The following is a 19,950-nucleotide window of genomic DNA, read 5'->3' as shown; positions in this document are numbered from 1 at the left end:
CTGTATCCTAAAAATATTAGTCACTTTCCATTGAGGAAGCAACCCAACATCGTTCGGTTTCATTGATGAATGTACAACATGGTTCAAATAAAATGATATTCAATAAAAAATATAAATACAATTATATTCAATAAAAGAATGTATAGCGGATTCAGATTAATTTGATGCCTGCACTTTAGTTTAAACCCAAGCAAGTACCGAGAATGGGTTCAATGTTGAATTTGATTCAGGTTTTTAAACATTTTTGCTGACCACACTAGGAATCAAGTACTGGTATATGTATGTTTATGTGTGTGGACATTTGTAATGACTCACTATTTGTCAATGTGTGCACTTTTAATAGGTTATTTTTGTTTTTACAAAATATAATAATTATAATTACAAACCAACATTTAAACAGAAGCAGTTTGATATAAATGCTAAAAAAAACAAAAAAACAACCAAGAGTGTTTACCCCCTTTCCTGCTCCAAAAGTCAACATCCAGAACTTCCTGTAGACAGCTGGACAAAATACAGATCAAGAACATATCAGGTAAGAGCAGGGAGAAGAGGAAGACCCCACCTTTAATAGAAAATTGGGAATAAATAAAGACATGGAGTTTTCCAGCCATCAGGGCAGAAAGCTCAGAGGACGGATTGTCTCTTAGCCCACCTGAGCAGAGGCAGGGAAGTAAAATCTGAGGTCCTCTAGTGGCAAAATACTGTACAGCATCAGTGAAACCTGGGGTATATAGCTGTATTAGCTCTAAACAGTATATATCACATTATCAAGTGGCAATGTTCATAACGTTGCACACTTGTCAAACACTCGTTTTTGTCCTTCACTCCTGTTGGGTTTTTTCATTGTCACAGATATCCCCAACGTTGGAGGTGTGGTTCAGGACATATTCAACACTCAAACACACAAAACAACTGGAGTTTATATACAGAAGAAGCCAGAGGACCACAAAACCTGAGTAACTTTGTATTCAGTGACTTACCTACAGTAGCATGTACATGTGTTGTCATGACAGTGACTTACCTACATTAGCATGTACATGTGTTGTCATGACAGGCTAAACATAGGCTAATGTGCCCTACCGTGGTCATCAGGGAATTGTGGGAGTTTGGTACTGCACAAGACATTTCAAATAATAACACAAATTGGAAACAATATAAAACGTCTCCATCACAATCTCAGGGTTCTTATTGCAAACCTTCCAAGGAACAATTGGGAACGAAGAACTAACATTGTGATGGAAAGCATTGTTTCATAGACTCTTTAAACAGACCTTTCATTGCAAACATACGGAATAAAAACCTGACATTTCACCCGTGGATGTCCAAGAGGTGGAATCACAGTGAACCAGGAGGCTGATCCTAAGAGGTCCACAGTCAGAGGGGTGAAGAGTCCTACAGAAGTGCAGAAGACTGAAACCTGCTCATAGAAACAGTCTTATCAGAACTATCTTGTGCCATAAGAAAGCATCAAGGACTCCTGGTCATGGCTGTCTGCTGTACACTATTTCTATGTAACATTTTGAAATCAGTGAAGGAGGGGAAATCCCAGTCTCTGGTTGAAGAGGAGGCTAGTGCAACAAACATCAGGCTTTGGCCTTTGAGCTATCAACAAGCCCACACTCTTTCCAGTCCCAGAAAATCTATCAGCAAGAACTGGGAACATTCCTGTGGAGTGACTGCCCTTTCAGAACAGACAGCTAGGTGAGCCATTGTGCTTTGTCAGCAGTGGGACTCACTTGGTAAACACTCGGATACCGGTAGGCCCATCTACCTTGAAAAACACAGTTTTTCCCTTGGGCAGCTTGACACCATCCCACCTGGTCGGAGTTCACTTTATCTGTACTTGTAAGTATAGAAAACCCAGGAAATATTAAAAGGTCCTCCAGGGTAAAGACAGGCCTTTTCAGTCCCTCACTGGGTGAGAGAGTGGGGGTGCTGGACATGAGGCGGGCACAGGGCCGCAGAACACAGGCAACTGCTGATGGATCCAAAGTCAGAAGTGACAGAAACAGAGGTGGGGATGGCAGGTAAGGGTTGGGGGGTGGAGGACAAAGAGAAGTCCACCTGCAGCCGATCAGAAGCCCCACCTTCGGGCCCAGTGGACAGGCCATCGGGCAGAAATGGTTCCAACTGCAGCTGGTAGAAGCCAGAGCCCAGAAGGGGACACACCCCTGAGGGGGACAGCGGGATTCCGTAGGGCTGGGGAGACGGGGGGAGATGGGCAGGGGGGGCTGTGGGACAGTGTCCCGGGCTAGGACAATTCAGAAAGGACTCCTGATGCTGGTCCTCCACAGTTGGGAGTTGAGTGGAGTGAGTAAACTGCCGCTCCCTCTGTGGGCTGGGACAAGGAGCACCACACAGCTCCAAAACCTCCATCTGAACCTCAGCATCTAGACAATGACAGAATAATTACTAGAGACTTGAAAAGCACTAAATCAATAACCACCAATGACTGCAACATTGGCCATGGCTTCCAACATTTTGTTTTCTTCCAATCAGCAACATAAAAAAAAAGCTGAGGTAACATTGTTGAGGAAGTAGCTTACATTTACAAAATGTTAGTTGCAGAAATTAGTACCATACAGCAAAGCTCCTGGTGACTGTAAGATCATGAAAATTGTTGGTTTAAATAATGTCATTCATACAGTATATTCATGAAACTTTGTGAAAGTTGGCAAATCACCAAAACAAAAACTGACGCTCCAATAACAGACTTTTCTGTGATTTGATCATGCATTTGGTTTGGTATGTTAAATTGCATGCCAGTTCATCATGGCCTTAGAAACATAATGCCTTCAAAGTCTCCTGACAAAAAGCCTGCTCTAGTTACAACCTCACAAAACTGGTTTGGGTTTATCATTTCAACTAACAGCAGAAACAGCTGAAATTGGAGGAAGTTAGGAACGCAATGGAGCATTGTCTGTAAAACTGTCAATAATATATTATTCAGCTTTATAGGAAATAGACTAAATATTGAATGAATCTGTCTGCCTGTTAAATACTGTGGGCTTCGAGGATCCCAGTGGGATTAGTATATTAGGTAGCAGAGCTTTGACAGGCCCCAACACAATACACTGGGATAGGGCCAGGTGGTGCTTGTTATTTTAGATCAATAACCATGATACAGGCTGGACTAAACTAAATAGATCCATGACATATTGGGCCATTTACTCCCTTATGCTTGGCTGTGCAGTCTTTCTGTACTATTATTTCTTACTGAGATCCTAACATGGTTATCGAAAAAGCTTCAACGTTATCAGATCAGTCCAAAACCTTTTTTGAGGTGACAGGATAGCTTGTGAGTTTTGTCCAAGTTTAGAGTGAGAAATACCAACAAGCTAACAGTTTCTTCACATCTTGTTGACCACTGCATGCCTTTGCTATGGATACTTACAGATGGCCCAGTCTGGTGAGAATCTTAACCAGGCCTGTGCAATTAGAGCCTTTACCAGGTGGCCAACCTGGTTAGAGAGCCTTTACCAGGTGGCCCACCTGGTTAGAGAGTCTTTACCAGATAGCCCTGTCTGGTTAGAATCTTTACCAGATGGCCATGTCTGGTTAGCTTTTACATGCTGGCCCTGTCTGATTAAAGACTTAACCTGCTGGCAATGTCTGGTTAGTCTTTACTAAGTGACCCTGTCTGGTTAGTGGCTTTACCAGGCGGCCCTGTCAAATTCCAGCCGTTACCAGGTGATACTATCTGGTTAGAGTGTTTACCTAGAGGGGCCTGTGTGCTGTGAGTTCAGGGCTTTAAGAGAAAGCGGGGCGTTCGTCTGCGACGGGGACGGCCCTCCTCTTCTGCAGCACCACATCAGTACACAGGCAGAAACAGGGAAACACACAAGCCAATGGGAAAGCACAGACAGGTGGGGTCAAAATGCTTCAAATCATATGTTCATGAACACAACACAAACTGGAGCAAACAATGTTATGAAAACGATAAATAAAAACAAACAACACTAAGGTAGAGTGTGGTGACATGGGTGATTTAGCATGTGGGTCCATTGTTCTACTAGGTCTGGACTCAGCAGAGTGCTCTGGGGGGGAATCAGGAGCAGGGTGGTGGTTACCTGGTTTGTTGCGATCAGTGACTGGTGGAGGGGAGGGTGGCTCAATCTGGGAGCATCCTTCCATCTCTCCAACGTCTCCATCCTGGTCACCGTCATCCCTGGAACAGAAACCAGTAGGAAAAGCCCATGAGAAAAGGGAAGTTCTAACAGCAGCTTGTACTCATTTCTGTATTCAGTTTAGAAATTCGAATCCTTTTCTGTTGCTACTTTATTTTATTTCCATCCTAGCTTCACATCAGCTCAACATAATAAACACCCCTACCAGTAATAAGAAAACACGGCCCGATTTTTTGATAAATCCCACTTTTCTATGCATACGCATATTCTTTATTCCTTTCCTAAGTAGACATTTTTGGATTGTTTCTACACAATCTTGTTAAATGAGGCCCCATGGTTCTGCTGTTTCCATATTAGGGTTGTCCAGTAACAGAGCAGACATTAATTTTCAAAATATGTCTGTATAAATGTAGTTTTACCAAGCAACTCACTATTTTAGATTCTCAGTTGGGTGTGCCAACTCGGCTGGTGCCAACAAGGCAGTGAGATATACTGGCTCCCGTCTACATTGTTACTCACATGTTCCCTGTCTGCAGACAGTACTTCTTGCGGCCCAGCCTGGTGGTCTGCTGGGTAAAGTACTCATGGCGCTCAGACTTCTTCCACATGTAGTAATACCCCACACAGTCTCCCACCGACCGTGTGCGTACCTGACAAGTAAACCGAGTGGAGAAGAGTAAGACACAAACCCAGTGGAGAGCAGTAAGATACCAAACCCAGTACAAAGCAGAAAGACACAAACTTAATGGAGAGCAGTAAGATACCTAAACCCAGTGGAAAGCAGTAAGACACATAAACCCAATGGAGAAGGGTAAGACACAAACCCAGTGGAGATCAGTAAGATACCAAACCCAGTTGAAAGCTGTAAGGCACGTAAACCAAGTGGAGAGCAGTAAGACACATTAAACAAATTGGAAAGCAGTAAGACACATAAACCCAGTGGAAAACAGTAAGATACCTAAACCCAGAAGAAAGCAGTAAGACACATAAACCCAGTGGAAAACAGTAAGATACCTAAACCCAGAAGAAAGCAGTAAGACACATAAACCCATGGGAAAACAGTAAGACACAAACCCATGGGAAAGCAGTAAGACACATAAAACCCAATGGAAATCAGTAAGACGCATAAACCCATGGGAAAACAGTAAGACGCATAAACCCATGGGAAAGCAGTAAGACACATAAACCCATGGGAAAGCAGTAAGACACCTAAACCCAGTGGAGAGTAGTAAGACACCTAAACCCATGGGAAAGCAGTAAGACACATAAACCCAGTTGAGAGCAGTAAGACACCTAAAGCCAGTGGAAAGCAGTTAGACAAACAAACCCATGGGAAAACAGTAAAACGATGATGCAGCTTTCAACAGAGCTATTGTGTTATGCCAGTCTTGGCCATTACTGAAATATATACAGTTGCCTGACTCATTCTCAGTTGCTTTTGTACTGCCCATACAAAAAAAATCAGGCTGATGGAAAACAAATGTAGCAAATCTATTTTTGCAAGGACTCACCTTATTGGCCTGAATCAGATGGAAGTTCTTCCCATGAACTCGATAGCCATGTTCAAAGTTTCGAGACTCCTCCTCACTCCAGGCACACAGCTCTTCTGCAAAGAAGACAAACAGCATTAAGGGTGGAATGTAGGCAACAAATATAAGTTGGTAGATTTGACAGTGCTATATGCTATAATTTAACCTAGACTCCCCAAAGTCAAGGGACAGATCAAAGCAAGTATTAACAAAGGGTTTTCGAAGTAGATTTACTGATATGAATAAGATACAACACTTTATGAAGACTAGTCCTAGAGATAAATATTAGACCTACTGCTACTATACAAGAATATTGACAATCATTCAAGTACGTCCACCAATTAACTGTATTTCCAAAGAAACCAACAAAGAATTTACAATTCCAAAGAAACTAAATAGATTTTTTTAAATGTACTGAAATTCTGAATACTTAAAGCATCCAGAAACTAAAAAGTTGAAGATAATTAAGAAAATGTGTATTTATTTACATGGGTGGTTGTAGAGTTGAAGAAGATTAATTCTCAATGACGAAACTGCATTTAGTTGAATTAATCCTTTGAGGCCACTAATGACTCATAATAAGTTCACAGTAAGTTTACAAAGTTGTTGTTACTAGCAAGATGTTGCAGTAACACGACATATTACTACAAATCAGACTCTCAGAGTTGTGGAGAGACTCACCGCTATACACTTTGACATTAAAGCTCAGTCGTCTCAGTGCCTCCTCTGCATTGAAGTTGCACTTCACCAGCTCATACAAAGCCTGTAAGGAGGAAACAGAGGTCAGAGAGATATGATAGAAGGCTGAGTCAGTGATTACAATATGAACTGAACTGAAACCCCCAGCACTCTCTTCCTCTATACCAAGCCACTTTGCACCTGTTCATTGTCTTTGATTATGCCCCCGTTGATAAGGATGTCGACAGTCCCATCCTGTCTTCTTCGTCTCTGGGCACTCAGTAGGAACTCCTCCACAGCTGGGCTGGAGAGCATGTCTGGAGTCCACAACAGCTGGTCTTCATTCTCATACACTGGAGGGGGGAGGATAAACACAATGAGGGGGATGAATGGGGAGACAGGGGGAAAGGAAAGGAGGGAGGGGGAAAGACAAAAATAGGGACACTGATGAGGATGGACTTAAAAACTGAGGTGAGTCTGAAAAGTCTGTTCACTCATTCATTGCAGTTGCGCAACATAGAAGATGAGTCACATTCCAGCCGTCCACCCGGTCAACAAATGAGGGAAAATGATGGTTACCTTTCTCTTGGTCTGTGTACGGGCTAAGAGGAGGGATTTTGGCTTGGTACATGGAACCCACCATGATGTCCTAAGAAATAAGTCAGAAAGACACTCCTGAAAACAGGTTTTTAATACACTTTGATGCAAGTGTACATAAAAAGAAAATGTAAAAACTGTAGCGCGGCTGATTAGCCCATGTGTTTCACCTTGTGTCCATCGTTGGAGGTAATAAAGGCACCACCATCGTCTGAATCTTCCTCTGAGGAGCCAACTAAGGTGTCTTTTTCTGCCAGGGAATGTGCTGGGGAAAACACATGGGCTGCAATTATACAGTTATGTCATGGTTTCATGCACTGTGAGAAGGAAAATACACCCACTGAAAATGTGTCTTTTTGATATGTTTAATCTTAATTTATATACTATTGACAGGAGATTAAGATTGAGGAGTCAGCCTAAAGGGAGATATGCTAATCTCACCCTCAACATCAGCAAAATCATGAGGAAAGAGAGGAGGGAACATGCCCCAATTCACATCAACACGACTGCAGGTAAACAGCGTCAGCAGCTCTGAGATCCTCCGTGCCTACATAGTAAAGCAACTGTCAGGGACCATCATGTCCACTAGTATTGTCAAGAGGGCACAGCAATTACTCTACTCCCTAAAGAAATCGGTCATACCACCCTGGGTCTGTCCATCGCTACATCGACAGGGAGGAATTTTTGCCAACTGTTCTTTTTAGATGTGCTAAAACTGTGTGATGTTTGAGGTCTTTCTTGCATGTATTGCTTGTCCTTCTCAGCATTTCTACAGGTTTATTAGATTAGACTCTTCAATTGTTCTGGGTCAAGGCACTCCGCAATGCTTTCTGGCCATATACCACACCGGTCGTCCAGTATATAATTTGCATTATCCCCCATCAACAGGTCCCGTTCATGAAAAACGACAAATACCTGATACAACTGTTGAAGTGTATGCTTGTTATGTTTAGATAGCAAAAGACCATCTCTTTATCCATACACAGGAAGTCACGTTCATTCAAAGCGCGACAGTAATTAGCCAATGGGCTTGCAGTACTGGAATGTGTATTCTGTTTGGGATATCTATAAAAGGTGAGGACAACCTGAAGTTTCTTTGAGATTGAGTGAGATGAGCTCGAGTTTGTAAGACCAAGGATCGAGTCTGTAACAACACTATTAAATGCTGCAATAAATAATTGAATGACTCTCTCTGGGTACACCATCTTTATTTCAACCACTATATGAAACGGCTGATTTCTAACACACCAATGATGTAATGTTAAAGTAAATGGGGAAAAATAGATATTTAAGCAACTATATAATTTGCTAGGGCTGCAATGTATGAACAGCAAAGCCGCAGCAATCAAGGTGGTCGTATGGTGTGCGTGAATGATGAGGGGAAGGTGAATGATGAGGACAAAAGGAGAGAAATCAATTATGTCCCTTCATACTGGCCTGGTAAACAAACTTATTGTTTCGGATTGTTTCTTCTGATTACATAGTAGCTGTCATGAATAAGAGAATCTAATTAACCTAGCTAGTTAACGGTAGGCTAATTGAGATACAATACATTAGACACATTGATAATACAAACAGATTACCTGTGCATTTTATACAATTCTGTCCTTCTAATTTTAGCACGTTCTGTTATTTCTGATAGAATCTTTCATTGATTATCCAGATATCTACTAATAACATGCAAAATTGAGGCACTAGCACAACTTTAGTCTAGCTGATAACATTTGTCTACAACAACAAACTAGATGTGCCAATTCACATACATTTATAAATGTTTTCTACATTAACTTACCCACCATATATACACACCACAGACTTCTATTTTGAAGGCAAAATACGAAAATCTGAATCTTATAGTTGCTGCCAAATGTTGCCTATATGACGTTTCACCGTAGACTTGTTTTCAAGGCAAAATACGAAAACCAGAGGTCTTACTGTTGCTGTTGAATCTCTAAAGTTGCCTGCATGGCGCTAATATACTGTAGCTATTGAGTTGTGACAGTTTGTCAGCCAGCTAGCTACCTTTGGTTGTCGCACAGATGATGGCTACCTTATTTATATCAAATTGTGATGCAGCGGTGCCTCCCCGCTGTTATTACAGGGGGAAACACTGAGATTATTTTGAGATCATCATGAAGAATTGCCATTGTTAAGTCTAAGCCCATGTTTGAGCCCACTACTTTAGCCCAGTATATAGATTTTCTCCTAACATTCAATAACAATCTGTCTCCTCATTGGCCTAGGCTGGCATTTGCATTCAAGACCAGGTAATTTCAAGTAGGCTAACCTCCGTTTGTCATTGTCAGAGTAGCTACCCATTCCGGTCATTTGTGTAGTATTGAAAAACATTCTGCTATTTTCTTTTAACATGTAAATGTCCTAAATGTGCATTAAATGTGTTTATGAAGGGCTAAGGGAGTCCTACCAAAAAAATTAAGTCACATCTTAAAATTCATTTATGTTTTCGTTGTTTTGCGGAATTCTGGCAATTTGAAGGAATGGTAGAGGTACACTGATTATTTTGCTCAAAGAGATTACATTTATGTTTTAAGTGCATATAAATGACTACAAATGGTTATTTATTGAGTAACACCACCTTTATCGGGCAATAAGGTTGACCTAAAGACCAAATATATGTAGGTCAACAAAACATTTTTTTACAGGGTACACATCCTCTTAACACTGTAACACATTTGCGGTACAAAAAATAAACCTTGCTATAAACACATATTTTATTTGAACGATGGGCAGATGTCTATTTATGGGAAGAGGTCCCTTTGTTGTAACCTATATATAGAATATATACTAGCATGGTTCTTTATATGACATAATTCATCATATGTACCTCTTAGGTGTTGGTGAAGGAGGTCTGAGGCTTCCGAGGTGACAGAGGGAGTGAGGTCATCAGCTGATGACTCCTCTTCATCCTCTCCTGAGAAAAGATCATTAGCAATCTGGTCCTGAAACAACAGAATGGAACAGTAGCAATTGATTATTTTGTGTTTGTAGACTGTGGACAGGCCGTCTGAAATAATTTCATAATGGACAAGACATCATGACTAGACATTATATCAGTGCCATAACATCATGTAATGCCATGAATGCAGGAGTGCACTAGGCTGGCTGACATTACTTACCTGAGACATAATGAGAGACCTGTAACACACTGGTCTGGACCAGAGTCTGTTTGTTGGTGCATTATTTGTGTAACAAATGGCTCGAGATTTGATAGGTTCTCACAAAAACGCCTGAAGTGTTTTTTTGAAAAGGAACTCTCTTTCAAACAATCTGTCTGTGGTTGCAAGCACATCCCCAGAGAAAACCATACTCAAACACCTTACTCGAAATCCTTTGAAACTGAAATGGAAGGCTCACTTGAGATACATAATTGCGTAACCAAAAGCGTTTCAAAGAGCCATATACACAAACAATGTACTAATTGGCAAATTTTGGGTTGTTGGGATTATTACCTGCAAATAACTTTGTTCTCACATGACAAGCCTCTGTACTACTGTAACTTTTGGATAATATCATATTGAAGGCAGTCTGCAATAATCAGCGCACTAACATTCATCACTGCAGATCAGAACTGAGCTTCATTTGTTTATTCTTTCATATATATTTGGTAAATCTTTCTATATTTTTTACTCTTACATCACAGCAACTCCCAAGGAATTTTATACAGTCAAGTCTTCTGAAGCACATCTGATGCTGTTCTGGTTCTAATCACGCTGAACCAGGAATTCTTTCAGAATTTGTTGGAAGGAACACACTCTTCAACCTTGCTTAAGCTTACAGAAACCCAAGCTACCATAAAGAGTCACTAGAGTATGACAAGGCAATGCAAGCATATTTGATTGCTAACCACTAACCCAGGATGGTGCTGGCCAATTACCCTGCACTCTGCAGGACCCCTGGGATTCAAATTCTGGTATTGAAATTAAGTTGAATTTTACTCTTAACACCTTATGGGTTGGACATTTGCTCAGCTGAGCTAGCAAGCAAGCAAACTATCTAGCTAAATTGTCTGACATTTTTAGCTCATTTTCAAGCACATTTTGATTAGGTCAATACTGGTGCTACAACCTCTATACTTCTTTGCCAGATGTAGAATTGGCCATTTAAAAGTTACTCCGCATGAATATATCGCAATGTGATAAAGAGTTCGGATCAGGTGAATCAGACTCAGAATTTAATAGGGGTTATTTGACAGGTTATGTCAATTAAGTAACAGTTCAACATTAAAAAAGCACATCAAACTACTTCTGAAGTAGGGGTGTCGCGAGATACCGGTATTGACGATAACCGTGTTATTTAAGAAATGAAATATTGATATCATGTTAATAATACACATATGAAAATATGGTATTAACTAGGTGAAACTGAAGTTGTATTTTTCAAGAAAACCCTCTCAGTTTTTATACCTTATTCATGTCACCTATAGACAAATGATGCTTGTGCTTAAACAAGGAGACTGGACCAATGCACTGGTGTTGAAATCAACTTGTTAGCCCCACGAGAACCCCGGGGAGAGATCCGCAAAGACGCGCCGTTTCTGTAGCCTATTCACATGGAAAAAAGGACGTTGTATTTTTCCAAAGCTTATTCATAGCTTATTCATGCACAAATGATGCATGTGCTTAAACGACGAGTCTGGAACTGTACACTAGCGTTTGAATTAATGCCTTTTCGTAGCCTATTCGCTAGGTGAAAATGTTTTGTATTTTTCCTAAAACACCTCTCAGTGTTAGGCCTTGTGGATCTTTTGTTTATCAGTTCATCTAGTTGCCTTTTCACTATCCATTAAGTTGTCATTGTTCTTTTTGTACGCTTTTATTTTTTATTTGTACAGTTATGGTTACAGACTCTCTCCACCTCCATATACTTGTATTTTGAGTGTAATTAATTCCAAAAAATAGGAAACAAAACCACATTAAACAACGTAGAAGATGAATTTGACTGATATAATTTTCTTCCCTTCATATTTTCTGCAGATACCGCGATAACATTGTTACCATGAATTATTTTGGCCACGATAATCGTGTAGCGAAAATCTGATATTGTGACAGCCCTATGCTGAAGATATCCCAGGAGTGTTTGCGAGTTACCAGACAGATCAGTGCAGATGGCTGTCAACCTATTTGAAGTTGGACAATAAAGGGAACTGGGCAGTCAGTGGATGAGCAGGTCAGAGTGGGAACTGTGAGTGAGATTAGCAGGTCTCTCCAACATATACAGGTCACTATGAGTCACTGAGTGTGCGACAGCAAAATCCTTCCTCAGTTTGGAGGCAGAAAGCCTTCAGGGAGAAAAGGCCTTGGCCAATCTGCCAATAATGGGACTGCTCTCTCCAATTGAATCGTGCTGGAGTTGCTACTGAGCTCATTCCATTGCAATGTTCTCTTTGATGCCATGTATTAGCACACATTTGTACAGGAAACACTGTGGGGATGGGTGAAAGGCCCAAAAAAGAGTGGCAACAATGTCCCTTGATGTTATAGTCTACCAGTAGACACAGGAATTCCCTTAATGTTATAGTCTACCAGTAGACACAGGAAATCCCTTAATTTTATAGTCTACCAGTAGACACAGGACTTTCCTTCTTCCATTTCTACCAGCAGGGGTCACCATTTGGTTTGTTGGTGGGGTAGACACCAAGCCCACAGCTTGATAACCTGTTGCACGTGTGGCAGTGTTTAGACTACCAGTTATAGAAATTACTCCTATAGAAACTCCTGTTTCTCAATGCATTGTAACAAAAATGTTGTTGCCCATAAAGAAGTCCTATCGAGTGTATTTGCATCACATATTCCTGAGCCTCAACTATAGTGCTTTCCAGGAACAGATACGTTTTGATGTTGTTTTTCATTAGACCCCGGTTAATCCCTACCCTAAACACTGGGAGTTGCCTACTGGTTAAATATGAGGAAGGAGGAATGAGTAAAAACCAGAGGTACATTATAGATACAAATTACAAGCCTTAACTGATACTGATCAAGTAATCTCTAATATCGTTTCTAATCTGGTATCGGAAGACTACAGACAAATCTTTCAGAACTCATCCTCTGTGATGAACAAGTACAATACCTGCGACAGCTAGTTGCCAGTGTTCTGCTTCTCTAACACTGCATCGCAGGAATCAACTGGATTAACACCTTCTGAATGTGTTGTGGGATAGAAACGGAAGGGTCTGCTTGAGAGGCTCCATTGCATGTCACCTGAACCTGCCCAGAATGCCGACTGAGCGCCTGTGAGGCAATAGGCCATCCTGACAATGTCTCCAAAGCTCAAGATAAACTACTTTCACAAACAGCAACATGTTTCTTCTGATTGGGATGATCTGGTGTGGACCAAACTCCAACCATTGTAGAAAGTAGATGCCTGTTTTATGGCCAACTAACTCCAAGTAGGAAGGCCTAGCCACGTTTCCTAAAAGGTCAACTTCTGCATAGCTCTAGTTAGCCAAGGTTCTATTGTTTGACATTTTCAAAGACTGTGGTTTAACGAGATAAAAAGGTAACAGGAAAAATTTGTTAGTTTACTTTCTCAACATTTTTTCTTTTGGTGGTTCATCCAACTAAACTTTAAGGACAACATTTCATAAGGCTATTTTGATGGCCTACATTATCTTTTGGGGATGTGCTTTACACATATCCTTTGGATATTTTTTTCCTGAGCAGATAAAATATATTTATATTTAAAGGTCCTTACATCTGAGCTTATTTGGGGTTTTCCTTACCTTGGTACTTTACCTGGATTTGAAACTGGACTACACTGAAGGAATTACTGCTGTATTTTGCATGTTCTTGTGTTTCATGAACATTCCTTGGTTATATTTGACTTATTTTCTATGTTATTATTTCTATGGAGATAATTTTCCTGTGGAGATAATTTTAAGAATTGTATGATATAGGCTAAATGTGTACATTTAAACAGAATAATAAACTGTTATTCACAGGTTGCATCGACGTCACTGTTGCCGTGGTCACAGACACGGACATTGATGAAAGTTTAACGTGTTCTGGAGGTACTATGTACCCCAACATAATCTCCCCCCAGATAAAGGGTGACCAGGGTGACAGGAGCATATAAAACATGGCAAACTCATGGGCTCGTCAGGCCTATCAGTGCACGGTCTAATGTGTGTGCAATGGTTTATTTAACTAATTAATAACTATCGATGTTTATTTAATATACAGTTGTTCTTATTGTTAAAAATTGGCAAAAAACAATATTCAAATGCGGAAAAAGTTTATACTTGACTCATTTACTGGATTTTTTTTTCCCGTGATGTTTCCAAACCATTAGTCTTAGAACAAATGGTAATTAACCCCTGTCTTACTTCAATCACTTGAACACGTTAAACTTTCATCAATATCTGTGTCTGTGACCACGGCAAAAGTGACGTCGATGCAAACTAGGAATAACAGTTTATTCATCTGTTTAAATGTACACATTTCGCCTAGTTTATACAATTCTTAAAATTATCTCCACAGGTTGCACTGGGAAAGCAGTGCATGGAAAGGCTATGATTTTCACCTAATAATGGTCTGATTCATAGCTAATCGGGTGCGAGAATTCAATGCCCAGATAAAGCCCTGCCTCAACGCCAATAGAGGCTCAAAACTTGGTTCTGAGAAAACATGACTCGAACGAAGTTGGGAAGAAATTGTAATCGTAAGAAGAAGCAAACGTGGAAAAAACTTGTTTGAACGAAGACATATTAAGGTCGAACGCGAAAATCCGTTTAATGATTTAAGCATACACTTTTTCCACACTTGAATCAATTTTTTTCATACGATTGAATTTAGTTTTTTCATATTATGAAATATTTTAGTTAAGTTTTTCTTTTCTTACAGTCAATACATTTGAGCTCAGTTTGGCTCCATATATTTCATGTAATCTACTTCATTTGTACCACCTTGTCCAGTGTCATGTCCGGCAGACTAGCTACCCGCTCATTGGGCTCTCCATCTTGCTGCAGGTGAGGGTCAGACACCTCATACCCATACAGTGCCAGCAGCTCCTCGAGGGGCATCTCGCTGCCCTAAACATAAAAAGAGATAGAGAGTTTAGTAGAGAGGGAGAGAGAGAAAGAGAAAACGCATTATCATTTTGAAATTTCCTGATAGAATCTAGACTTCAGGTAAAGTAGTTTTGAAAGAATAAGTAGGAAATAGAGGTAATATTTATGTACATTTGATATACTACAGTGGCTCGGTATTCAGCTCCCATATTTAGTAGAATTCCCAGCAAAAAAGACATAGTGAAGACAAAGGAACATTCAAAGTAAATCCAGAAGTTTTGTAGAAAAAGACCAATAAGGGGTAGGATATAAGAACAATTTCAAGTCAATATTCCCTGGAGAACAGTGAAGTCCACTATTATGAAATGGACATAATATTGCAGAACCTTGAATCTATCTAGAACAGGTTGTCCTCAAAAACTGAGCAATCTGGGTGAGAAGGGCACTAGTCAGGGGGACCACCAAGAGGACTATAGCAACTCCAAAGAAGTCAGTCCTTAAAACTTGCCAATTTAGCATACTGCAAAATTAGCCGATGTGCTTCACCAACTGGCCTTCATGGGAGAATGGCAGAAAAACATCAAATCTCAGCTTGAGTTTGTCAGAAGGCATGTAAGAGACTGAAACCAAGTGGAAGAATATTCAATAGTCTGATAAGACCAAAATAAAGCTTTTTGGCCACAGAGCTGAGAGTTATGTTCAATGCAAGCCAGACATCCTGAGAACAACATTCCCATGCCATGGGGATGCTTCTCTGCATCAGGGCCTAGAAAGCATGTGATGGTAGAGGGTGAAATGAATGCAGTGAAGTACAGAAACATCATGGTAGAAAACCTGCTAAAGTCGGCAAGAGAGCTGGGATTGGAAGCAGATTAATCAGTAGAACAATGACCCAAGTAGGTGAGTCTAGTTATCTGCAATAATACTGTTACGTTTTACTTGGGACATCAATGTGGCACCTGCTAGCTTGTTTTGTTCATCCGCAAAGTTATTTTCATTACCTAAAGTTTGACTTCAGGACAACAAATGACTAGATCAAATTATTACTTTTAAATGATTACGAAGAATAAGAAAAAAAACTTTTTTAATACTGGTTGTATAATTGTTGTTTGTAATTTGATGTAATTTAATGTTATTTCATGTCAAATAGTGTTATTTTATGTGTCAAACTGTGTTATTATACATGTCATTTTTGACACACAACAACCCAAACAGTGCTAAACATGCATAGAACCATTCCTCAAGTCATTGCTCTGAAGCCTTACGCTATGGACAGAAACCAAAAAAACTATACAGCACACCGATTGTGGGTTATCATGATTGGGACTCAAAATTTTGTCTTAATATTTTTAAATTCCTACATTTACTTTAACACTTTTTAATCTATTTCATTTATGTCTTTTTGCAAGCAATTCCTTGGTTGATTTGGCTGTGTGCAGTTTCATGTTGAAAGGTCAAAATCTTCTTAAACTTCAGCTTTGTGCCAAATTATCCTAATATTTGGAGAATTATTCACACTATCCTGGACAGAGTACCTGTCCCCGTTAAAGAGAAGCATCCCCATAGCCAGATGCCGCTGCCACCATGCTTGACAATAGGTATTGTGTACAAAAAGGTTATCTACAAGATCCACATGAAAAATTACAAAATCAAGTAAATGCCAAAGCAAATATAACAACCTCTTTTGCTGCATCTCAGAATATGGTGCATGCTTCAACAATATATAGAACACTATCAAAATGGCATTCATTGGAGGGTAACTAGGAAGAAGCCTCTGGTGTCACAAAATAACCAAACTACCTGTCTTAACTTTGCTTAAGATCACCTGGACAAACCTGAAGGTTTCTGGAATTCCATTCCCTTGAAAGATGAGTCCAAATTTGGTGACAAATCAAAACCGCTATGTTTGGTGAACATCCTCTGGACCTGGTCAATTGCACATCATCAAGGGAACCATGAATACTGAGGTAAACCAGGAGATTCTTGAAAATAACGTCAGGAAATCACTCAAGGACTTAAAGCTGGGCCAAAAAAAGCTGGGTCTTCCAACAAGACAATGACCCAAACCATTCAAGCAGATCTAAGAAAGAATTATTCAGGAGAAAGAAGATTTGTGTTTTGGATTGGCCAAGTCAAAATCCTGAACATAATAATTGAGATCCTGGGGAAGGACCTGATGTTGGCAGCACTTGCAAGAGAACACTCAAGCTTCACTCAATTGACTATTCTGTAAATATTTTTACAAACTGGGCAAACATCTCTCAAAAAAGATGTCAGAGAATTATTAGTGGCTATGGAAGACGTTTACTCCAAGTTATCACTGCTAATGAAGGTGCCACAAGCTATTGAATGAAGGGGTTCACATTTAATTATATATTTTATTTTTATTTGAAAAATGACTTAGTATTGCAGTAAACCAATAACAAAGGAACCTGACTGGGATATGGTCATTGAAATAGCAGATTTTTACGATGTAATATTTGGTGAAAACCTATTTGGAAATTATTTTAAATGTGTCCCATAAACAGTACTTCAAAATACTTTCAAATACAACATTCTTCTTTTACAAATAACAATAGACAAAAATAAAATTCATTGTTTAGGGCATTATACATTATATTCATTGTTTAAGGCATTTTTTGTAACAGATATCAAATACAGATTTGTATTGGTTCCTAGGTCTTTCCAACTACTGGTCTGGGGGGATGCAGCGGTTTTACCCAAGCACAGATGAAAACATATGGCTATTGATTGAATGGACCACAGGCCAGGTGCTAGAGGAGCTTTACTCACAGCGTGGGGGCGTGCTGTCATCTTCATTAGGCAGCCCTGCGAGGCCCCCAGGTTCTTCTCCAGCTCCACTAGGGCCCTGCACTCTTCTTCCAGCCCCTCATGTCCCTGCCTCAGAATCTCCACTAGGCTGTGTCTGCGATCTCCAGAGCCCATTGATTCATCTGACAGACGCACAAAGGGCGATTTTCAATTGAACAAAAACATGTTGTACTAAAGACAAGTTGATTTGTGTGTTGATAAATGCTGTAAGCATAGCCACTGCTCTTTAAATGTAATAGTAATTGCTTCAAACTATCACTATACCCAACAAAAGGGGACAAAGGTATAACAAAAAGTCTGTTCAAAAAAGTTCTGTAAGAACCTGATGTTCCTTAAAAAGTGTCCCAAAAGGTATCGTTACCATCATGGAGGATCAGCTGGTGCCTGATCAGGTTCATGCAAGTTTACTTAGTTTCTGAACCTCTCATTAATCGAACATACACGTTTTCATCAAAGACGTTTTCGCCACAAGTAAATAAACCAGCTGTATACGAAAAACTCCTGGGTGAACACTCTCACAAACAATAGGCTACTTTACTGACAGATGGAACAACATTATTGGCCACTTGAACTTTGTAAAGCTTCGGCGGATCTACTTTAGAACGCGTTGTTGACCACCAGGGCCAGGGCGCTTTCCTGTGACTTGGTGCTGAACGTTCCTTCCTCTGACTCACGAATGGCACGAGTGAGAAGGAAATAGTTCTGGAGGTTGCGTTTCCACCCAAAGACGCAGAGTCTCAAATAAGTTAGACTTCTCTCAAAGTTTGTATTCAAAATGAACGCTAACGGCGCACAACTGGAACACATCTTCAGCACCATCACGAAGCCGGTCTTCCATTGTTTTCTTTAGTTTTTCCATTTTTTTTTTTTTTTACAGCGCTTCATCTGACAAATCGGAATGGCTCTTTAACGCGAAGAACGCGGAGAGACGAGACCGAGCCAAAATACCCCCATTTTACTTCTTTAGTAATCCACCCTTGGCCCACTCACAACCTTCTGTAACCCACATACGATTGACAACATCAATATCTGCCGTCTTGGTTGACAGAGGCTCTCAAACGTGAAGATGTTTCAGTATCATTTAGTCCCCACTTTCCTCCCCAAGCCCTTTGCTCACTTACCTCCGCCATTCCGTTTCTGCGCAGGCTGAGGAATGCCCGGATGTTGTAGAGCTGTAGCTCCTATTCTATGTACAACCCTAGTTTACTGCCGCAACGTTCCATACTAACAGAAGACTAAATGAAAACATAAAGAAATTAAAGTGAACTCGGTATACTTTTAATACTGACGCATGGTATGGTTACACAAGTTCATAAACATGTCGCGCCTTTTTGCCATGGTGTAAATAACTAACAAGTGAAGTGCTATAATGACTGAAGTTTATAAAGCTGTCCTTTGAAATAGATATCACGTTCGTTTAGCCATGATCCTGAAATACGGCTATCTGATTACCACTTGCCATTTTTGCCGAATAATTAAATTGACCGGTTTGTACATTAGTTGTTAAGAATTATATGGCTACTGTAGACTGCACCCTACTTGGGCTCAGTAACTAGATAACAATGTCACTCTAGAAGAAAAAAATGTGAAGTATAATATTGTTTGACTTTCAGAGTAATTGCATTTATCTCATTAGCTGGTAGATAGATACTGTTTTATATGTTGCGTAAGCTTTATAAACTGTATGAAATAAGAACAATTAGTGACATATCTAAAGAAATTGTTCACAATCTCACAGTGCATCTTTAATTACAACATGACATGATCCAACAATCACTGGAAAAGTTTTTGAAATATTTAAAACTACTAACGTTTACTTTAGAATGCTAAATGTAATGTTTATAGGACACTGTAGAATACTACACCACAAACTGGTCTGGAATGTTCAGCTCTTGGTGTAGAACTTGTAACGCTTACTAGAATACCAAGTATTCAGACCCTTTCACCTTCTCCACATTTTGCTGTGTTGAAAACCTAAATTATACAGTTAGAATCATACGTTTGCATACCTTTGCAGAAATTGTGAATTTTTGCATTGATTTTGAAAATATGACAGATCATGCAAAAAACACGTCTTATATTTAAGGATAGTGATCATATGAACCCTTTTATTATCACATAGTTGTTTGGCTCCTTTTTAAATCATAATGATAACAGAAAT

The 19,950-nt window shown here is 39.9% G+C and overlaps 1 protein-coding gene across 4 annotated transcripts; it reads right to left on the bottom strand.

Moving 5' to 3' along the window:
* Positions 1 to 413: 413 nt before the first annotated feature.
* Positions 414 to 18,958, bottom strand: mier2 (mesoderm induction early response 1, family member 2). Of its 4 annotated transcripts, none has more exons than XM_010871733.3 (13): positions 18,151 to 18,926; positions 17,751 to 17,911; positions 14,853 to 14,978; positions 9,777 to 9,891; positions 7,102 to 7,196; positions 6,914 to 6,983; positions 6,536 to 6,687; positions 6,338 to 6,419; positions 5,639 to 5,733; positions 4,647 to 4,777; positions 4,071 to 4,168; positions 3,718 to 3,798; positions 2,290 to 2,390 (listed from the first exon to the last, which is right to left on the bottom strand). In XM_010871733.3, the coding sequence occupies exons 1-12, from the start codon at positions 18,185 to 18,187 to the stop codon at positions 3,743 to 3,745; spliced, it is 1,218 nt and encodes a 405-aa protein (XP_010870035.2). In that variant the 5' UTR covers positions 18,188 to 18,926; the 3' UTR covers positions 2,290 to 2,390; positions 3,718 to 3,742. The 4 variants fall into 4 exon arrangements, with proteins under 4 accessions (XP_019904327.2, XP_010870034.2, XP_010870035.2 ...); XM_010871734.3 differs by having other exon boundaries at positions 3,718 to 3,795; XM_020048768.3 differs by lacking the exon at positions 3,718 to 3,798 and having other exon boundaries at positions 414 to 2,390; positions 18,911 to 18,958.
* Positions 18,959 to 19,950: the final 992 nt, after the last annotated feature.

Source organism: Esox lucius, chromosome 8 (assembly GCF_011004845.1).
Source record: "Esox lucius isolate fEsoLuc1 chromosome 8, fEsoLuc1.pri, whole genome shotgun sequence".
NCBI lineage: Eukaryota > Metazoa > Chordata > Actinopteri > Esociformes > Esocidae > Esox > Esox lucius.
This window is presented reverse-complemented; position numbering and strand designations above follow the sequence as displayed.